Source organism: Cyanistes caeruleus, chromosome 2, assembly GCF_971803275.1.
Source record: "Cyanistes caeruleus chromosome 2, bCyaCae1.hap1.1, whole genome shotgun sequence".
NCBI lineage: Eukaryota > Metazoa > Chordata > Aves > Passeriformes > Paridae > Cyanistes > Cyanistes caeruleus.
In genome coordinates this window covers 1,739,279-1,760,009 of record NC_141702.1, presented here as the reverse complement: position 1 = coordinate 1,760,009, position 20,731 = coordinate 1,739,279, and the positions used below count along the sequence as shown (strand labels likewise).

The 20,731-nt window shown below is 41.7% G+C and overlaps 1 protein-coding gene across 1 annotated transcript in view; it reads right to left on the bottom strand.

The window, feature by feature from the left end:
- Window positions 1–20,379, bottom strand: part of EFR3B (EFR3 homolog B) — a 100,102-nt gene extending 79,723 nt beyond the window's left edge. The window contains exon 1 of the mRNA XM_086875407.1: window positions 19,063–20,379. Within this exon, the coding sequence (XP_086731533.1) occupies window positions 19,063–19,069 (7 nt within the window). The 5' untranslated portion in view covers window positions 19,070–20,379. The remainder of the gene's footprint in view (window positions 1–19,062) is intronic.
- Window positions 20,380–20,731: the final 352 nt, after the last annotated feature.

The following is a 20,731-nucleotide window of genomic DNA, read 5'->3' as shown; positions in this document are numbered from 1 at the left end:
CCCAAAATATTCCCCAAAAATTCCCCAAAAAATCCCACGGAATTCCCAAAAAATTCCCAAAGAATTCCAAAAAAATCCCCAAAGAATTCCCAAAGAATTCCCAAAAAATTCCCCAAAAATTCCCAAAGAACTCCCAAAGAACTCCCAAAGAACTCCCCAAAAATTCCCAAAAAAATCCCAAAAAATTAAAAAAAAATCCCAAAGAATTCCACAAAAAATTCCCACAAAATTCCCAAAGAATTCCCAAAGAATTCCCCAAAAATTCCCAAAGAATTCCCAAAGAATTCCCAAAGAATTCCCCAAAAATTCCCAAAGAACTCCCAAAGAATTCCCAAAGAATTAAAAAAAAAATTCCCCAAAAATTCCCAAAGAATTCCCCAAAAAATTCCAAAAAAATTCCAAAAAAATTCCCAAAGAATTCCCCAAAATTCCCAAAGAATTCCCCCCAAAATCCCAAAAAATTCCTAAAGAATCCCCCCAAAATTCCCCAAAATTCCCCCAAAATTCCCAAAGAATTCCCAGGGATCCACAGAGGCCTCGGAGCCGGGAAAATCCCAAAATTCCCGAATTTCCCGCCGGGAATTCCACGGGGAAACGACCGGAGGGAGGAGGAGCCGGAATTCCCGGATTTTCCTGGATTTTTTTGGGAATTTTTTTTGGGAGGGGTTTTAAAGGAGGGATTTGGGGGGGGGAGGAATTCCCAAAAAAAATTTGGGGATTTTTGGGATGGGATCGGGAAAAATTTGGGGGAAAAATCGGGAAAAATTGGGATAAAGCCTTGAAAAAATGGGGAAAATCCATAAAAAATGGGATAAATCCATTAAAAAATGGGGAAAAATCCTGGAAAATTGGGATAAAGCCTTGAAAAAATGAGAAAATGCATAAAAAATGGGATAATTCCTGGAAAATTGGGAGAAATCCAGGAAATCTGGGAAAAATCCAGGAAAAAATTGGGATAAAGCTTTAAAAAAATGGGAAAAATCAGTAAAAAATGGGATAAATCCATTAAAAAATGGGGATAAATCCTGGAAAATTGGGAGAAATCAGGGAAAATTGGGAAAAATCCTGGAAAATTGGGATAAAGCCTTAAAAAAATGGGAGAAATCCATAAAAAAATGGGATCATTCCTGGAAAATTGGGAAAAATCCTGGAAAATTGGGAGAAATCAGGAAAAAATTGGGATAAAGCCTTGAAAAAATGGGGAAAATCCATAAAAATCCGGGATAAGGCTGGAAAATCGGGATAAATCCAGGAAAATCCGGGATAAATCCAGGAAAACCGGGATAAATCCTTAAAAAACCGGGATAAATCCAGGAAAACCGGGATAAATCCAGGGAAAACCGGGATAAAGGCTCGAAAATCGGGATAAATCCAGGAAAAATCGGGATAAAGGCTCGAAAATCGGGATAAAACCAGGGAAAAACCGGGATAAATCCTTAAAAAACCGGGATAAATCCAGGAAAATCCGGGATAAAGGCTCGAAAATCGGGATAAATCCAGGAAAAATGGGATAAATACAGGAAAAATCGGGATAAATCCTGGAAAAACCGGGATAAATCCAGGAAAACCGGGATAAATCCTTAAAAAACCGGGATAAAGGCTCAAAAATCGGGATAAATCCAGGGAAAACCGGGATAAATCCTTAAAAAACCGGGATAAATCCTTAAAAAATCGGGATAAATCCAGGAAAAATGGGATAAATCCTGGAAAAAACCGGGATAAATCCAGGAAAAATGGGGATAAAGGCTCGAAAATCGGGATAAATCCTGGAAAAATCGGGATAAATCCAGGGAAAATGGGGATAAATCCAGGAAAAATCGGGATAAAGGCTCAAAAATCGGGATAAATCCAGGGAAAACCGGGATAAATCCTTAAAAAACCGGGATAAATCCAGGAAAATCCGGGATAAAGGCTGGAAAAACCGGGATAAATCCAGGGAAAACCGGGATAAATCCTTAAAAAATCGGGATAAAGGCTCAAAAATCGGGATAAATCCTGGAAAAATCGGGATAAATCCTTAAAAACCGGGATAAATCCAGGAAAAATCGGGATAAATCCAGGAAAAACCGGGATAAATCCAGGAAAAACCGGGATAAATCCAGGGAAAACCGGGATAAATCCCCACAATTCACTTCCCAAGGTCGGAGCCAGCAATTCCCGCCAGAATTCCCAACAATTCCCCCTTTCCCGAGCCCGTTTTTCCTTGGAATTCCGCCCCTCCCCCTCCTCCCCCATCCCCCCTCCCCCTCCCCTTCCTCCTCCTCCCGAACGCGGCAAAAAAAAAATCCCAAAAAAACCCCAAAAAACCGGGAAAAAAAAAAAAAAAAAAAAAGGGGAAAAATCCTGGAAAAAAAAAAAAAAAAGAAAAAATTCCAATTCCCGATTTTTCCACAAAAGGGGGAAAAAAAATAAAAAATTCCCGAATTTTCGGGAGCTCTCGACCTGCTCCAGGTACGGGCAGCATTTCCCGGGAGAAGATCGGGAATGCCGGGAATAAATTCCGGGAATTTTGGGATCGATTCCCGATTTTTCCCGCCAAAAAAAAAAAAAATTAAATAATAATAATAATAATAATAATAATAAAAAAAAATCCGGGAATTTTTTTTTTATTGGCGGGGGGGGAATTTTGGGAATTTGGGGTTTTCTGGGGTTTTTTTTGGGGTTTGTTTTTTTTTCCAAAGGGATGAGGGGGAAAATCCGGGAATTGCGGTTGGAATTGTGGGAATTGAGGTTGGAAAAGGGAGGGGGAGGGGATTTTTTCCAAAGGTTTTTGGGTTTGGGAATGAGAAAAGTTGGGAATTGCGGGGGTGGGGGAGGGGCGGGAAAGGAGCAGAAACCGGAGCGGGATTTTGGGGAATTCTTGGGGATTTTTTTTTTATATTTTGGGGATTTTTTGGGGATTTTTTGGGATTTTTTGGGGATTTTTTGGGGAGTATTTTTTGATTTTTGGGGGGATTTTTTGGGGATTTTTGGGGGATTTTTTGGGGATTTTTTTGGGATTTTTTGGGAATTTTTTGAGATTTTTTTGGGAGTTTTTTTGGATTTTTTTCGGAATTTTTTTGGGATTTTTTGGGATTTTTTTGGGATTTTTTGGGAATTTTTGGGTATTTTTTTGGGATTTTTTGGGGAATTTTTTTGGTTTTTTCGGAATTTTTTGGGAATTTTCGGGGATTTCTTTGGGAATATTTTGGGAATTTTTTGGGGAATTTTTTTTTATTTTTTGGGGGATTTTTTGGGATTTTTTTGGGATTTTTTGGGAATTTTTTGGTGATTTTTTGGGATTTTTTTGGGATTTTTTTGGGATTTTTTGGGAATTTTTGGGGGGTTTTTTGGGGGATTTTTTGGGGAATTTTTTTGGAATTTTTTGGGGATTTTTTGGGATTTTTTGGAGAATTTTTTGGGAATTTTTTGGGGATTTTTTGGGGATTTTTTGGGATTTTTTGGGGTTTTTTTTTATTTTTTGGGGGAATTTTTTGGGATTTTTGGGGGAATTTTTTGGGAATTTTTTTGGGATTTTTTGGGGTTTTTTGGGTTTTTTGGGGGGGAATTTTTTGGGATTTTTTTGGGATTTTTTGGAATTTTTTCGGAATTTTTTTGGAATTTTTTGGGATTTTTTGGGAATTTTTGGGAATTTTTTGGGAATTTTTTGGGAAGCGGAGGCTCCTCCTCGGGAATTTTCTGCTGGAAAAGCAGCGGATCCAAGAAATTCCCGGGATTTTCAGGGGATTTGGGAATGGTTTGGGTGGGAAAGGAGCGGAATTTTATTTTATTTTATTTTATTTTATTTTATTTTATTTTATTTTATTTTATTTTATTTTATTTTATTTTATTTTATTTTATTTTATTATTTTATTCCATTCTATTCTATTTTATTTTATTCTATTTTATTTTATTATATTTTATTCTATTTTATTCTATATTCATTTTTATTTATTGATTTTTATTTATTTTTATTTATTTTTATTTTTATTTTTATTTTTATTTTTATTTTTATTTTTATTTTTATTTTTATTTAATTTATTTTTTATTTTTTATTTTTTATTTTTTATTTTTTATTTTTTATTTTTCTTTTAATTTTACTTTATATTTTATTTTATTTTGAATTGTATTACATTTTATTTCATTTTATTTTATCTTACTTTATTTTTATTTTATTTTATATTTTATTTATTTAATTTATTTTATTTTGTATTTTATTTATTTTTTATCTTATTATATATTTTATATTTTATATTTTTATTTTATTTCATTTAATTTTAATTTTAATTTTTATTTTTAATTGTTGTTACTTATTTTATATTTTATTTTATATTAATATTATTTTTTTATTTTTATTTTATTTTATTTTTTATGTTTTTCTTTATATTTTATTTAATTTTATTTTTATTTAATTTTGTATTGTATATCACTTATTTTATTTTATTTTATTCAATTTTACCTTATTTTATTTTTATTTTATTTTATATTTAATTTAATTTAATTTTATTTTTTATTTTTTAAAATTATTTTATTTTTTTATTTTATTTCTTTTATTTTCTCTTATTTTATATTTTTATTTTATTTTTTTTAATTTTAATTTTAATTTTTATTTGTTGTAGCTTATTTTATATTTTTTTTAGTTTATTTTAATTTATTTTATTTTTTATTTTATTTATTTTTATTTTTATTTTATTTTGTTTTGTATTTCATTTATTTTATTTTATTTTATGCTATTTTATCGTATTTTACTTTTATTTTATTTTATATTTGATTTATTTTATTTTATTATTTTATTTTTATTTTTTAAATTTTTTTAATTTCATTTAATTTATTTTATCTTATTTTATATTTTATCTTTTATTTTTATTTTATTTTATTTCATTTCATTTCTATTTTATTATACTTTATTTCATTTTATTTTATTTCTATATTTATTTTTTTATTTTATTTTTATTTTGTTTTGTATTATATTTTATTTCATATTTTATTTCATATTTAATTTTATATTTTATTTAATTTTATTTGCTGTATTTTATTTCTCATTTTATTCTCTTTTATACTTTATTTATTTTATTTTATTTCGTATTTTATTTTATATTTTATTTTATTATTTTATTTTATTATTTTATTTTATTATTTTATTTTGTTTTATTTTGTTTTATTTTATATTTTTATCGCTTCTTTAATATTTTATTTTTTATTAATTTAATTTTATTTTTTATTTTTTATTTTTTTATATTCTAATTTTAATTTTAATTTTATTTTCATTTTATTTTATATTATTAATTTATTTTATTTTATTTTTTATTTTATTTATTTTACCTTATTTTATAATTTATTTTTATATTATTTGATTTAATTTCATTTTATTTCTATATTTATTTTTTTATTTTATTTTTATTTTGCATTATATTTTATTTCATATTTCATTTCATATTTCATTTCATATTTCATTTTATATTTTATTTAATTTTATTTGCTTTATTTTATTTCTCATTTTATTTTCTTTTATATTTTATTTAATTCATTTCATTTCATTTTTTTAATTTTTTATTTTTAAAAATTCTTTTAATTTTTATACTTTATTTTATTTTATATTTATTTTTTATTTTATTTTTATTTGGTTTTGTATTATAGTTTATTTAAATTTATTTTTCATTTTATTTTAAATTTCATTTTATTTATTTTATTTTTAAAATTGATTTAATTTATTTTATTTTTAAATTTCCATTAAATTTCCATTAAAATCCCATTAAAGTCCCATTAAAATCCCTTAAAATTCTGCTAAAATTCCATTTAAAATCCCATTCTAATCCCATTAAAATCCCATTTAAATCCCATTAAAATTCCATTTAAATTCCATTGAAATCTCATAAAATCCCATTTAAATTCTGCTAAAATTCCATTTAAAATCCCATTGAAATCCCATTCTAATTCCATTAAAATCCCATTAAAAGTTCCAGCAAAATCCCATAAAAATTCCATAAAAATCCCGGTAAAATTCTGCTAAAATTCCATTTAAAACCCCATTGAAATCCCATTAAAATCCCGTTAAAATTCCATTTAAAATTCCATAAAAATCCCATTAAAATCCCATTAAAATTCCATAAGAATCCCGCTAAAATTCTGCTAAAATTCCATTTAAAACCCCATTGAAATCCCATTAAAATCCCATTAAAACTTCCAGTAAAATTCCATAAGAATCTCATTAAAATCCCATTGAAATCCCGTTAAAATTCCATTTAAAATTCCATAAAAATCCCATTAAAATCCCATAAAAGCCCTGCTAAAATTCAGTTAAAATTCCATTTAAAAATCCCATTAAAATCCCATTAAAATCCCATTGAAATCCCATTGAAATCTCATAAAATCCCATTTAAATTCTGCTAAAATTCCAATTAAAAATCCCATTGAAATCCCATTAAAATCCCATTAAAAATTCCAGCAAAATTCCATAAGAATCCCATAAAAATCCCATTCCAATTCCATTAAAACCCCATTGAAATCCCATTAAAATCCCGTTAAAATTCCATTTAAAATCCCATAAAAATCCCATTCTAATTCCATTAAAATCCCATTAAAATCCCATTAAAATCCCATAAAAATTCCATTAAAATCCCGGTAAAATTCTGCTAAAATTCCATTTAAAATCCCATTGAAATCCCATAAAAATCCCATTTAAATTCAGCTAAAATTCCATTAAAAATCCCATTTACATCCCATAAAAATCCCATAAAATTCTGCTAAAATTCCATAGGAATCCCATAAAAATCCCATTTAAAATCCCATTTAAAATCCCATAAAATCCCATTCCAATTCCATTAAAATCCCATTAAAAATTCCATTAAAATCCCATTTACATCCCATAAAAATCGTATTTAAATTCCATTAAAGTCCCATTGAAATCCCATAAAAATCCCATTAAAATCCCATTAAAATTCCTTAAGAATCCCGGTAAAATTCTGCTAAAATTCCATTTAAAATTCCATAAAAATCCCATTCTAATTCCATTAAAATCCCATTAAAATTCCATTAAAATTCCATTAAAATCCAGTTAAAATCCCATTAAAATCCCATTAAAATCCCATTAAAATTCCATAAAAATCCTGTTAAAATCCCATTAAAATTCCATAAGAATCCCGGTAAAATTCTGCTAAAATTCCATTTAAAATCCCATTGAAATCCCATTAAAATCCCGTTAAAATTCCATTTAAAATTCCATAAAAATCCCATTTTCATCCCATAAAAAAATCCCATTAAAATCCTGTAAAAATTCCATAAAAACCCCGGGAATAAAAACCCCGGGAATAAAAAATAGGGAATGAATAAAAAAACCCCAGGGAATAAAAAAAATCAGGGAATAAAAACCGGGAATAAAATCCGCTTTTCCCGGGCTATTCCCAAGGGTTTGGGGCGGGAATTCCGCTGGAATTCCCGGTTTTTCCATGGGAAAAATTTCCATTCCCGCCTCGGGCAGGAAGGGGTTAAAGGAGGGATTTTAAAAAAAGTCGGGATAATCCCCAGGATTCCAAAGGGTTTTCCCAGAATCCCGCGGGAATTCCCGGGAAAAACGAGGGGAAATGGGGAAAAATGGGGAAAAAATGGGGAAAAATGGGAGAAAATGGGATAAAAATGGGGGAAAATGGGGAAAAAATGGGGAAAAATGGGATAAAAATGGGGAAAAATGGGAAAAAATGGGGAAAAAATGGGGAAAAATGGGGAAAAATGGGAAAAAATGGGGAAAAATGGGGAAAAAATGGGGAAAAATGGGGAAAAATGAGATAAAAATGGGGAAAAATGGGAAAAAAATGGGGAAAAATGGGGAAAAAATGGGGAAAAATGGGGAAAAAATGGGGAAAAATGGGGAAAAATGGGAAAAAATGGGGGAAAATGGGGAAAACCGGGATAAAAATGGGGAAAAATGGGGGAAAATCTGGGAAAAAATGGGAAAAAATGGGAAAAAAGAGGGAAAATCAGGAAAAAAAAACGGGGAAAAAACAGGGAAAAAACTGGGATAAAAATGAAGGAAAATGGGGAAAAGTGGGGGGAAATGGGGAAAAATGGGGAAAATCGGAAAAAAATCTGGGAAAACCAGGAAAAAACTGGGATAAAAACGAGGGGAAATGGGGAAAAATGGGGAAAAAATGGGGAAAAATGGGGAAAAATGGGAAAAAAGTGGGAAAAAAGAGGGAAAATCGGGAAAAAAACCCCGGGGAAAAAACAGGGAAAAAACTGGAAAAATCTGGGATAAAAATGAAGGAAAATGGGAAAAATGGGGAAAAATGGGGGAAAATGGGGAAAATCGAAAAAAAATCTGGGAAAACCGGGAAAAAAGTGGGAAAAAATTGGGATAAACAGGGAAAAAACAGGGAAAAAAGTGGGAAAATTGGAAAAAAAAAAGGGGGAAAAAAACAGGGAAAAAACTGGGAAAAACTGGGATAAAAACAAAGGAAAATGTGGGAAAAACGGGAAAAAATGGGAAAAAAGTGGGGAAAAAAGAGGGAAAATCGGGAAAAAAAAACCCGGGGAAAAAACAGGGAAAAAACTGGGAAAATCTGGGATAAAAATGAAGGAAAATGGGAAAAATGGGGAAAAATGGGGAAAATCGAAAAAAAATCTGGGAAAGCCGGGAAAAAATGGAAAAAAACAGGGAAAAAAGAGGGAAAAAAGAGGGGAAAAGATCTGGGAAAAACGGGGAAAATCGGGGAAAAGACTAGGAAAAACGGGAAAAAACTGGGATAAAAACGAAGGAAAATGGGGAAAATGGGGGAAAACGGGGAAAATCGTAAAAAAATCTGGGAAAACCGGGAAAAAAAGTGGGAAAAAATTGGGATAAACAGGGAAAAAACAGGGAAAAAGAGGGAAAAATCAGGGAAAATCGGAAAAAAAATGGGGAAAAACTGGGGTAAAAACGAGAGGAAATGGGAAAAACTGGGATAAAAATGGGGAAAAATGGGGAAAATCGGGATAAAAATGGGGAAAAATGGGGGAAAATTGGGAAAAAATCTGGGAAAACTGGGAAAAAACAGGGAAAAAAGAGGGAAAATTGGAAAAAAAAAAGGGGGGGAAAAACAGGGAAAGAACTGGGAAAAACTGGGATAAAAATGAAGGAAAATGGGGGAAAATGGGGAAAAACAGGGAAAATCGGAAAAAAAGGGGGGAAAAACTGGGATAGAAACGAGAGGAAATTGGAAAAAAATGGGGAAAAATGTGGAAAATTGAGAAAAAATCTGGGAATACCGGGAAAAACCGGGAAAAATGGGGGGAAATGGGGGGAAATGGGGAGAAATGGGGAAAAATGGGGAGAAATGGGGAAAAACAGAGAAAATCGGAAAAAAAGCAGGAAAAAATTGGGAAAAACTGGGATAAAAACAGGGAAAATGGGAAAAAATGGGGAAAAATGGAGGAAAATTGGGAAAAAATCTGGGAAAACTGGGATAAAAATGAAGGAAAATGGGGAAAAATGGGGAAAATCAGAAAAAATTCTGCGAAAAACAGGGAAAAAATGGGGGAAAATGGGAAAAACAGGGAAAAACCTGGGGAAAAAAAGAGGGAAAATTGGGAAAAAAACCGAGGAAAACCGGTAAAAAACTGGGATAAAAACGAGGGGAAATGGGAAAAAATGGGGGAAACTGGGATAAAAATGGGGAAAACCAGAGAAAATCGGGAAAAAAACCTGGAAAAACCTGGAAAATCTGGGACAAAATGGCAAAAAAATGGGAAAAACCAGGAAAAAATGGGAAAAACCGGGAAAAAAACAGGAAAAACTGACAAAAAAACTGGGAAAAAACCTGGAAAAACTGGTAAAAAAATGGGAAAAGCCTTGGAATTTTGGAGCGGAATTCCCACGGGGTGGATCCCAAAATTCCAGGGGAAAACCGGGATGGGTGGGATCCCTGGGATCCGGGGGTTTGGGGATGTTTTCCATGGAATTCCGGAGGGAAAAAGGGGGGATCCCGAATGCTGCGAATTCCTTGGATTTAGGGGTGAAAATTCCACGAAAATTCCACGAAAATTCCATGAAAATTCCATGAAAATTCCGCGAAAATTCCATGAAAATTCCACAAAAATTCCATGAAAATTCCATGAAAATTCCATGAAAATTCCATGAAAATTCCGTGAAAATTCCATGAAAATTCCATGAAAATTCCATGAAAATTCCGTGAAAATTCCATGAAAATTCCATGAAAATTCCATGAAAATTCCACGAAAATTCCATGAAAATTCCCCCAAATGAGGGGAAATTCCCTGGAAAAGAAAAAATTCGGGAAAATCCCGGGAATTCCGGGAATTCAGGAAAAGCCGGATCCGAGTCCCCCCCCCCTCAACTCCCTAAATCCATGGAAAAATCCCATTCCCAAAATCCCTCCCCCGGCTCCTCTTTCCCCAAAATTCCCCCAAATTCCTCAAAATTCCCCAAAAATTCCTCAAAATTCCCCAAAATTCCTCAAAATTCCCCCCAAAATTCCCCAGAATTCCTCAAAATTCCTCAAAATTCCCCAAAATCCTCAAAATTCCCCCAAATTCCTCAAAATTCCCTCAAAATTCCCCCAAATTCCTCAAAATTCCCCAAAAAATCCCCAGAATTCCTCAAAATTCCTCAAAATTCCCCAAAATCCTCAAAATTCCCCCAAATTCCTCAAAATTCCCTCAAAATTCCCCCAAATTCCTCAAAATTCCCCAAAAATTCTGCAGAATTCACGAAAATTCCTCAAAATTCCCTCAAAATTCTCCAAAATTCACCAAAATTCCTCAAAATTCCCTCAAAATTCCCCAGAATTCCCTCAAAATTCCCCAAAATTCACCAAAATTCCCCCAAATTCACCAAAATTCCTCAACATTCCCTCAAAATTCCCCAAAAATTCCCCCAAATTCCCCAAAATTCCCAAAAATTCCCAAAAATTCCCCAAATTCCCCCAAAATTCCGGCATTTTCTCCAGGCCCAAATTCCATCAGGAAAAAAACTCACCCAGATTTCGGGAATTCAGCCCGGGATGAGCCGGGAACCGCCCCAGGATTTGGGAATTTGGGATTTGGGGATTTTGGGATTTTGGGATTTGGGGTTTGGGGATTGGGGATTTGGGAATTTTGGGGATTTGGGATTTGGGAATTTTGGGGATTTTGGGATTTGGGATTTTGGGATTTGGGATTGGGAATTTGGGATCTGGAATTTGGGATCGGGATTTGGGGTTTGGGATTTGGATTCTGGGACTGGGAATTTGGGATTGGGGTTTGGGATCAGGATCTGGGGTTTGGGAATTGGGATCTGGGATTTGGGGTTTGGAGTTTGGGATTTGGGATCTGAGATTTGGGATTCAGGGTTTGGGATTTGGGGTTTGGGATCTGGGATTTGAGATTCAGGATTCAGGATCTGGGATTCGGGATCGGGGATTCAGGGTTTGGGATATGGGGATTTGGGATTCAGGAGTTGGAATTTGGGGTTTGGGATCTGGGATTGGGATGGGATTCAGGATCCGAGATTTGGGATTTGGGGTTTGAGATTCGGGATCTGGGATTTGGGATTCAGGGTTTGAGATTCGGGATCTGGGATTCAGGATTCAGGATTTGGGGTTTGAGGTTTGGAATCTGTGATTTGGGATCCAGGATTCGGGATTCAGGATTTGGGATCCAGGATTTGGGATTTGGGATTCAGGATTCGAGATTCGGGATTTGGGGTTTGGAATCTGGGATTTGGAATTCAGGATTTGGGATTCAGGATCTGGGATTTGGGGTTTGGGGTTTGGGATCTGGGATTCGGGATCCAGGATTCGGGATTTGGGGCTCGGGGTTGGGGGTTTGGGGATTTGGAATTCAGGATTCAGGATTTGGGATTTGGGATTCAGGATTCTGGATTTGGGGTTTGAGGTTTGGAATCTGGGATTCGGGATCCAGGATTCGGGATTTGGGATTTGGGGTTTGGAATCTGGGATTTGGGATTCAGGATTCAGGATTTGGGATCCAGGATTCAGGATTCAGGATTTGGGATTCGGGATCGGGGATTCAGGGTTTGGGGTTTGGGATTTGGGGATTCGGGGATTCAGGATTCAGGATCTGGGATCTGGGATTCGGGGTTTGGGGTTTGGGATTCAGGATCGGGGATTCAGGGTTTGGGGCTCGGGATTCAGGATTTGGGATCGGGGATTCGGGATTCAGGATTCAGGATCTGGGTTTTGGGGTCTGGGATTTGGGATTTGGGGTTTGGAATTTGGGTTTCAGGATTTGGGATTTGCGGTTTGGAATTCAGGATTCGGGATCTGGGATCTGAGATTTGGGGTTTGGAGTTTGGAATCGGGGATTCGGGATTCGGGATCTGGGATTCAGGATCTGGGATTTGGGGTTTGGAATTTAGGTTTCGGGATTTGGGATCCGGGATTTGCGGTTTGGGATTCGGGATCTGGGGTTCGGGATCTGGGATTTGGGATTTGGGGTTCGGAATTCAGGATTCGGGATCTGGGATCTGGGATTTGGGGTTTGGAATTCGGGATCTGGGATCTGGGATCTGGGGTTCGGGGTTCGGGATGATTTTGGGAGGGGATTTTGGGATGTGCTGGGGGTCCCGGTCGGTCCGGCGGCGCCGCTCCCGCTGCGCGGGGCCGGGAAGGGCGTTCGGGATCAGCCGCGGATTGGAGCGGCCGCCCGGGATTCCCAAAATCCCCAAATCCCCTTAATCCCGGGAGAGGGGGGCGGGGCAGGCGCCAGCTGCTGCTGCTGCTGCTGCTGCGGCTGGCCTCCTTAGCCACGGCCCCAAATCCCGGGAAACGGCCCCAAATCCCGGGAAACGGCACCAAAATCCCGGGAAACGGCACCAAAATCCCGGGAAACGGCACCAAAATCCCGGGAAATGGCCCCAAATCCCGGGAAACGGCCCCAAAATCCCGGGAAACGGCCCCAAATCCCGGGAAACGGCCCCAAATCCTGGGAAACGGCCCCAAAATCCCGGGAAACGGCCCCAAATCCCGGGAAACGGCCCCAAATCCCGGGAAATGGCACCAAAATCGTGGGATTCGGCCCCAAAATCCTGGAATTCAGCCCCAAAATCATGGGAAACGGCCCCAAATTCCCGGGAAACGGCCCCAAAATCCCAGGAAACGGCCCCAAAATCCCGGGAAACGGCCCCAAAATCCTGGAATTCAGCCCTAAAATTCTGGGATTTGGCCACAAAATCCTGGGATACAGTCCCAAAATCCTGGGATCTGCCCCCAAAATCCCAGGAATTGGCCCCAAAATCCCAGGATCTGGCACCAAAATCCCAGAATCTGGCCCCAAAACCCTGGGATACGACCCCAGAATCCTGGGATCTGGCCCCAGAATCGTGGGATATGGTCCCAAAATCCCAGGAAACGGCCCCAAAATCCCACGATACATTTCCAAAACCCTGGGATCTGTCCCCAAAATCCCCAAATATGGCCTCAAAATCCCAGGTTTCAGCCCCAAAAAATCCCGGGAAATGACCCCAAAATCATGGGAAACGGCCCCAAAATCCCGGGATACGGCCCCAAAATCATGGGAAACGGCCCCAAAATCCCGGGAAACGTCCCCAAAATCCCGGGATCTGGCCCCAAAATACTGGGATTCGGCCCTAAAATCCTGGGATTTGGCCACAAAATCCTGGGATACAGTCCCAAAATCCTGGGATCTGCCCCCAAAATCCCAGGAATTGGCCCCAAAATCCCAGGATCTGGCCCTAAAATCCCGGGATCTGCCCCCAAAATCCCGGGATACATTCCCAAAACCCTGGGATCTGGCCCCCAAAATCCCCAAATATGGCCCCAAAATCCCAGGTTTCAGCCCCAAAATCCCGGGAAACGACCCCGAAATCCCGGGATACGGCCCCAAAATCCTGGGATCTGGCCCCAAAATCCTGGGATTTGGCCCCAAAATCCTGGGATCTGGCCCCAAAATCCCCAAATGTGGCCTCAAAATCCCGGGTTTCAGCCCCAAAATCCCGGGAAACGACCCCAAAATCCCGGGATACGGCCACAAAATCCCGGGTTTCAGCCCCAAAATCCCGGGAAACGACCCCAAAATCCCGGGATACGGCCACAAAATCATGGGATCTGGCCCCAAAATCCCGGGATCTGGCCCCAAAATACTGGGATTCAGCCCTAAAATCCTGGGATTTGGCCACAAAATCCTGGGATACAGTCCCAAAATCCTGGGATCTGCCCCCAAAATCCCAGGAATTGGCCCCAAAATCCCAGGATCTGGCACCAAAATCCTGGGATACGACCCCAGAATCCTGGGATCTGGCCCCAGAATCGTGGGATATGGTCCCGAAATCCCAGGAAACGGCCCCAAAATCCCACGATACATTCCCAAAACCCTGGGATCTGGCCCCAAAATCCCCAAATATGGCCTCAAAATCCCAGGTTTCAGCCCCAAAATCCCGGGAAACGACCCCAAAATCCTGGAATTCAGCCCCAAAATCCTGGGAACCGGCCCCAAAATCCCGCGATACATTCCCAAAATCCTGGGATCTGGCCCCAAAACCCTGGGATCTGGCCCCAAAATACTGGGATTCGGCCCTAAAATCCTGGGATTTGGCCACAAAATCCTGGGATCCAGCCCCAAAATCCTGGGATTTGGCCCCAAAATACTGGGATCTGCCCCCAAAATCCCCAAATATGGCCCCAAAATCTCAGGATCTGCCCCCAAAATCCCAGGAATTGGCCCCAAAATCCTGGGATCTGGCCTCAAAATCCCAAAATTCAGCCCCAAAATCCTGGGATTTTCCATGGGAAATTTCCTGCCCCACAAATAACCCCAAAATCCTGCAGAAAAACCCCAAATCCCATTTAAAAAAAAATATCCAAAATCCCATAAAAACAATCCCAAATCCCACAAAAAAACCCCAAATCCTGGGATTTTCCATGGGAAACTTCCTGCTCCGCAAAAAAAGTCCCAAAATCCCAGAAAAAAATCCTAAAAAAACCCCAAAATCCCACCAAAAATTCCCAAAATCCCATAAAAACAATCCCAAAATCCTTCAAAAAAACCCCAAATCCCAGAATTTTCCCTGGGAATTTTCCCGTTTCCCAAATCCCACAAAATTCCCCCAAATTCCCGAGGAATTTTCCCTGGGGCTGTTCCCAAAAAAAACCCCAAAATCCCACAAAAAAAGAAAACCCCAAAATCCCAAAAACCTCTTTAAAATCCTCAAATAATCCCAAAATCCCGTCCAAAAAAATTCCTAAAATTCCGTAAAAAACGGGGAGGAATTGAAGGGAGGTGCTGGAATTTTTATGGGATCAAAGAAATTTTGGGATTCCCGGATCCCAAACCCATCCCATCCCAGGAATTTTGGGATTCCCGGATCCCAAACCTTTCCCATTCCCCAAATTTTGGGATTCCTGGATCCCAAACCCATCCCATCCCAGGAATTTTGGGATTTCAGGATCCCAAACCTTTCCCATTCCCCAAATTTTGGGATTCCTGGATCCCGAATCTTTGCCACCCCTCAAATTCCAGGATTCCCAAACCTTTTCCATCCCATAAATTTGGGATTCTGGGATTCCCAAACCTTTTCCCATCCCGTAAATTTGGGATTCTGGGATTCCCAAACCTTTTCCCATCCCGTAAATTTTAGGATTCCCACATCCCAAATTTTTCCCACCCCACAGAATTTGGGATTTCGGCTCCCAAATCTTTCCCACCCCAGAAATTTTGGGAATTCGGGAATCCCAAACCTTTCCCATTCCCCAAATTTTGGGATTCCCAAACCTTTCCCATCCCAGAGATTTTGGGATTTCAGGATCCCAATCCCATCCCATCCCAGGAATTTTGGGATTCCCGGATCCCAAACCTTTCCCATTCCCCAAATTTCGGGATTCCCAAACCTTTCCCATCCTGAGGAATTTTGGGATTTCAGGATCCCAAATCATTCCCACCCCCCCCAAATTTTGGGATTCCTGGATCCCAAACTGATCCCATCACAGAAATTTTGGGATTCCTGGAATCCCAAACTTTTCCCACCCCCCAAATTCGGGATTTCAGGATTCCCACCCCATAAATTTGGGATTCTGGGATTCCCAGCCCTTCCTCACCCCCCAAATTTTGGGATTCCCGCATCCCAAACCTTTCCCACCCCCCAAATTTTGGGATTTCAGGATCCCAACCCTTCCCCACCCCCCATAAATTTGGGATTTTGGGATTCCCACCCCCCGAATTTTGGGATTCCGGCATTCCCAACCCCTTCCCACCCTCCAAATTTGGGATTTCAGGATTCCCACCCCCCGAATTTTGGGATTCCCACATCCCAAACCTTCCCCACCCTCGAATTTTGGGATTTCAGGATCCCAGCCCTTCCCCACCCCCCAGATTTGGGATTTCAGGATTCCCACCCCATAAATTTTGGAATTCTGGGATTCCCAGTCCTTCCCACCTCCCGAATTTTGGGATTTCGGGATCCCAACCCTTCCCCACCCCCCATAAATTTGGGATTTTGGGATTCCCAGCCCTCTCCCAACCCCGGAATTTTAGGATTCTGGAATTCCCAGCCCTCTCCCACCCCCCGAATTTTGGGATTCCTGCATCCCAACCCTTCCCCACCCCCCATAAATTTGGGATTTCAGGATTCCCAGCCCCCGAATTTTGGGATTCCGGCATTCCCAGCCCTCTCCCACCCTCCAAATTTGGGATTTCAGGATTCCCATCCCCCGAATTTTGGGATTCCCGCATCCCAAACCTTCCCCACCCCCCAAATTTTGGGATTTCAGGATCCCAGCCCTTCCCCACCCTCCAAATTTTGGGATTTCAGGATCCCAGCCCTTCCCCACCCCCCAAATTCGGGATTTCGGGATCCCAAACCAATCCTGTCCCAGAAATTTCGGGATTCTGGCATTCCCAGCCCTTCCCACTCCCTGAATTTCGGGATTTTGGGATCCCAAACCTTTCCCAACCCTCAAATTTGGGATTTCGGGATTCCCACCCCCCGAATTTTGGGATTCCGGCATTCCCAGCTCTCTCCCACCCCCCGAATTTTGGGATTTTGGGATTCCAAACCTTCCCCACCCCAGAAATTTGGGATTCCGGCATTCCCAGCCCTTCCCACCCTCCAAATTTTGTGATTTCAGGATCCCAAACCAATCTTGTCCCAGAAATTTTGGGATTCTGGGATTCCCAGCCCTCTCCCACCCCCCAAATTCGGGATTTCGGGATTCCCACCCCCCAAATTTTGGGATTCCTGCATCCCAACCCTTCCCCACCCCCCATAAATTTGGGATTTCAGGATTCCCATCCCCCGAATTTTGGGATTCCCGCATCCCAAACCTTCCCCACCCCCCAAATTTTGGGATTTCAGGATCCCAGCCCTTCCCCACCCCCCAAATTTTGGGATTTCAGGATCCCAAACCAATCCTGTCCCAGAAATTTCGGGATTCTGGCATTCCCAGCCCTTCCCACTCCCTGAATTTCGGGATTTTGGGATCCCAAACCTTTCCCAACCCTCCAAATTTTGGGATTCCCGCATCCCAAACCTTCCCCACCCCCCATAAATTTGGGATTTTGGGATTCCCAGCCCTCTCCCACCCCCCAAATTTGGGATTTCGGGATTCCCACCCCCCGAATTTTGGGATTCCTGCATCCCAAACCTTCCCCACCCCCCATAAATTTGGGATTTCAGGATTCCCACCCCCGGAATTTTGGGATTCTGGGATTCCCAACCCCTTCCCATTCCCCGAATTTTGGGATTTCAGGATCCCAAACCAATCCTGTCCCAGAAATTTTGGGATTCTGGGATTCCCAGCCCTCTCCCACCCCCCAAATTCGGGATTTCGGAATTCCCACCCCCCAAATTTTGGGATTCCTGCATTCCCAGCCCTCTCCCACCCCCCAAATTTTGGGATTTCAGGATTCCCACCCCCCGAATTTTGGGATTCCTGCATCCCAACCCTTCCCCACCCCCCATAAATTTGGGATTTCAGGATTCCCAGCCCCCGAATTTCGGGATTCTGGGATTCCCAGCCCTCTCCCACCCCCCAAATTTGGGATTTCAGGATTCCCATCCCCCGAATTTTGGGATTCCGGCATTCCCAGCCCTCTCCCACCCCCGGAATTTTGGGATTCTGGGATTCCCAACCCTTTCCCACCCCCCGAATTTTGGGATTCCTGCATCCCAACCCTTCCCCACCCCCCATAAATTTGGGATTTCAGGATTCCCATCCCCCGAATTTTGGGATTCCCGCATCCCAAACCTTCCCCACCCCCCAAATTTTGGGATTTCAGGATCCCAAACCAATCCTGTCCCAGAAATTTTGGGATTCTGGGATTCCCAGCCCTTCCCACTCCCTGAATTTCGGGATTTTGGGATCCCAAACCTTTCCCAACCCTCAAATTTTGGGATTCCCGCATCCCAAACCTTCCCCACCCCCCATAAATTTGGGATTTTGGGATTCCCATCCCTCTCCCACCCCCCAAATTTGGGATTTTGGGATTCCCACCCCCCGAATTTTGGGATTCCCGCATCCCAACCCTTCCCCACCCCCCATAAATTTGGGATTTCAGGATTCCCACCCCCGGAATTTTGGGATTCTGGGATTCCCAACCCCTTCCCATTCCCCGAATTTTGGGATTTCAGGATCCCAAACCAATCCTGTCCCAGAAATTTTGGGATTTTGGGATTCCCAGCCCTCTCCCACTCCCCAAATTTGGGATTTCGGGATTCCCATCCCCCGAATTTTGGGATTCCTGCATTCCCAGCCCTTCCCCACCCCCCAAATTTTGGGATTTCAGGATCCCAAACCTTCCCCACCCCCCATAAATTTGGGATTTCAGGATTCCCATCCCCCGAATTTTGGGATTCCCGCATCCCAAACCTTCCCCACCCCCCAAATTTTGGGATTTCAGGATTCCCATCCCCCGAATTTTGGGATTCTGGGATTCCCAGCCCTCTCCCACCCCCGGAATTTCGGGATTCCCGCGGGCCGGCCCGGGGATGCTCCGGGGCGGGGCCGCCCTTGGCCCGGGGGGTGGGGGAGGGGCCGCATTCCCGCTTCCCCCTCGGCATTCCCGGAATTCCCGGCCTTCCCGGCGGGCCCGGCATTCCCGGGAAGGCGGCGGAATTCCCGCTTTTCCAGCGGCACTGACCGTACATGGCGGGAGGGAGCGCGGCCGGCGGGGGCGGCACCGGCAGCGAGGGAGCGCGGCCCCGCCCCGGGAATGGCGCCGGGAAAAATCCGGGAATGGCGCCGGGAATGCGGGAAAAATCCGGGAATGGCGCCGGGAAAAATCCGGGAATGGCGCCGGGAAAAATCCGGGAATGGCGCCGGGAATGCGGGAAAAAACCGGGAATGGCGCGGGGAAAAATCCGGGAATAGTGCCGGGAATGCGGGAAAAACCCGGGAATGGCGCCGGGAAAAATCCGGGAATGGCGCCGGGAATGCGGGAAAAAACCGGGAATGGCGCCGGGAAAAACCCGGGAATGGCGCCGGGAAAAATCCGGGAATGGCGCCAGGAAAAATCCGGCAAAAACCCGGGAATGCGGAAAAATCCGGGAATGCGGGAAAAAACCGGGAATGGCGCCGGGAAAAACCCGGGAATGGCGCCGGGAATGCGGGAAAAACCCGGGAATGGCGCCGGGAAAAATCCGGGAAAAATCCGGGAATGCGGGAAAAATCAGGGAATGGCGCTGGGAATAGTGCCGGGAAAAATCCAGGAATGACACTGGGAAAAATCCAGGAATAGCGCCGGGAAAAATCCGGGAAAAACCCGGGAATGGTGCAGGCAATAGTGGGAAAAATCCGGGAATAGCAGCAGGAATGTCTGGGAATGGAATTCGGAATGGAGCTGGGAATGGAGCTGGGAATGGAACTGGGAATGGAGCTGGGAATGGAGCTGGGAATGGAACTGGGAATGGAACTGGGAATGGAACTGGGAATGGAACTGGGAATGGAACTGGGAATGGCTGGGAATGGAATTGGGAATGGCTGGGAATGGAGCTGGGAATGGAGCTGGGAATGGCTGGGAATGGAGCTGGGAATGGAACTGGGAATGGAACTGGGAATGGAACTGGGAATGGCTGGGAATGGAACTGGGAATGGCTGGGAATGGAGCTGGGAATGGAGCTGGGAATGGAACTGGGAATGGCTGGGAATGGCTGGGAATGGAACTGGGAATGGAGCTGGGAATGGAGCTGGGAATGGCTGGGAATGGAGCTGGGAATGGAGCTGGGAATGGCTGGGAATGGAGCTGGGAATGGAACTGGGAATGGAGCTGGGAATGGAGCTGGGAATGGAGCTGGGAATGGAGCTGGGAATGGAGCTGGGAATGGCTGGGAATGGAGCTGGGAATGGAACTGGGAATGGAGCTGGGAATGGAGCTGGGAATGGCTGGGAATGGCTGGGAATGGAGCTGGGAATGGAGCTGGGAATGGAGCTGGGAATGGAACTGGGAATGGAGCTGGGAATGGAGCTGGGAATGGAGCTGGGAATGGAACTGGGAATGGAGCTGGGAATGGAGCTGGGAATGGAGCTGGGAATGGAACTGGGAATGGAGCTGGGAATGGAGCTGGGAATGGAACTGGGAATGGAGCTGGGAATGGCTGGGAATGGAGCTGGGAATGGCTGGGAATGGCTGGGAATGGAACTGGGAATGGAGCTGGGAATGGAACTGGGAATGGAACTGGGAATGGAGCTGGGAATGGAACTGGGAATGGCTGGGAATGGAGCTGGGAATGGAACTGGGAATGGCTGGGAATGGAGCTGGGAATGGAACTGGGAATGGCTGGGAATGGAGCTGGGAATGGAGCTGGGAATGG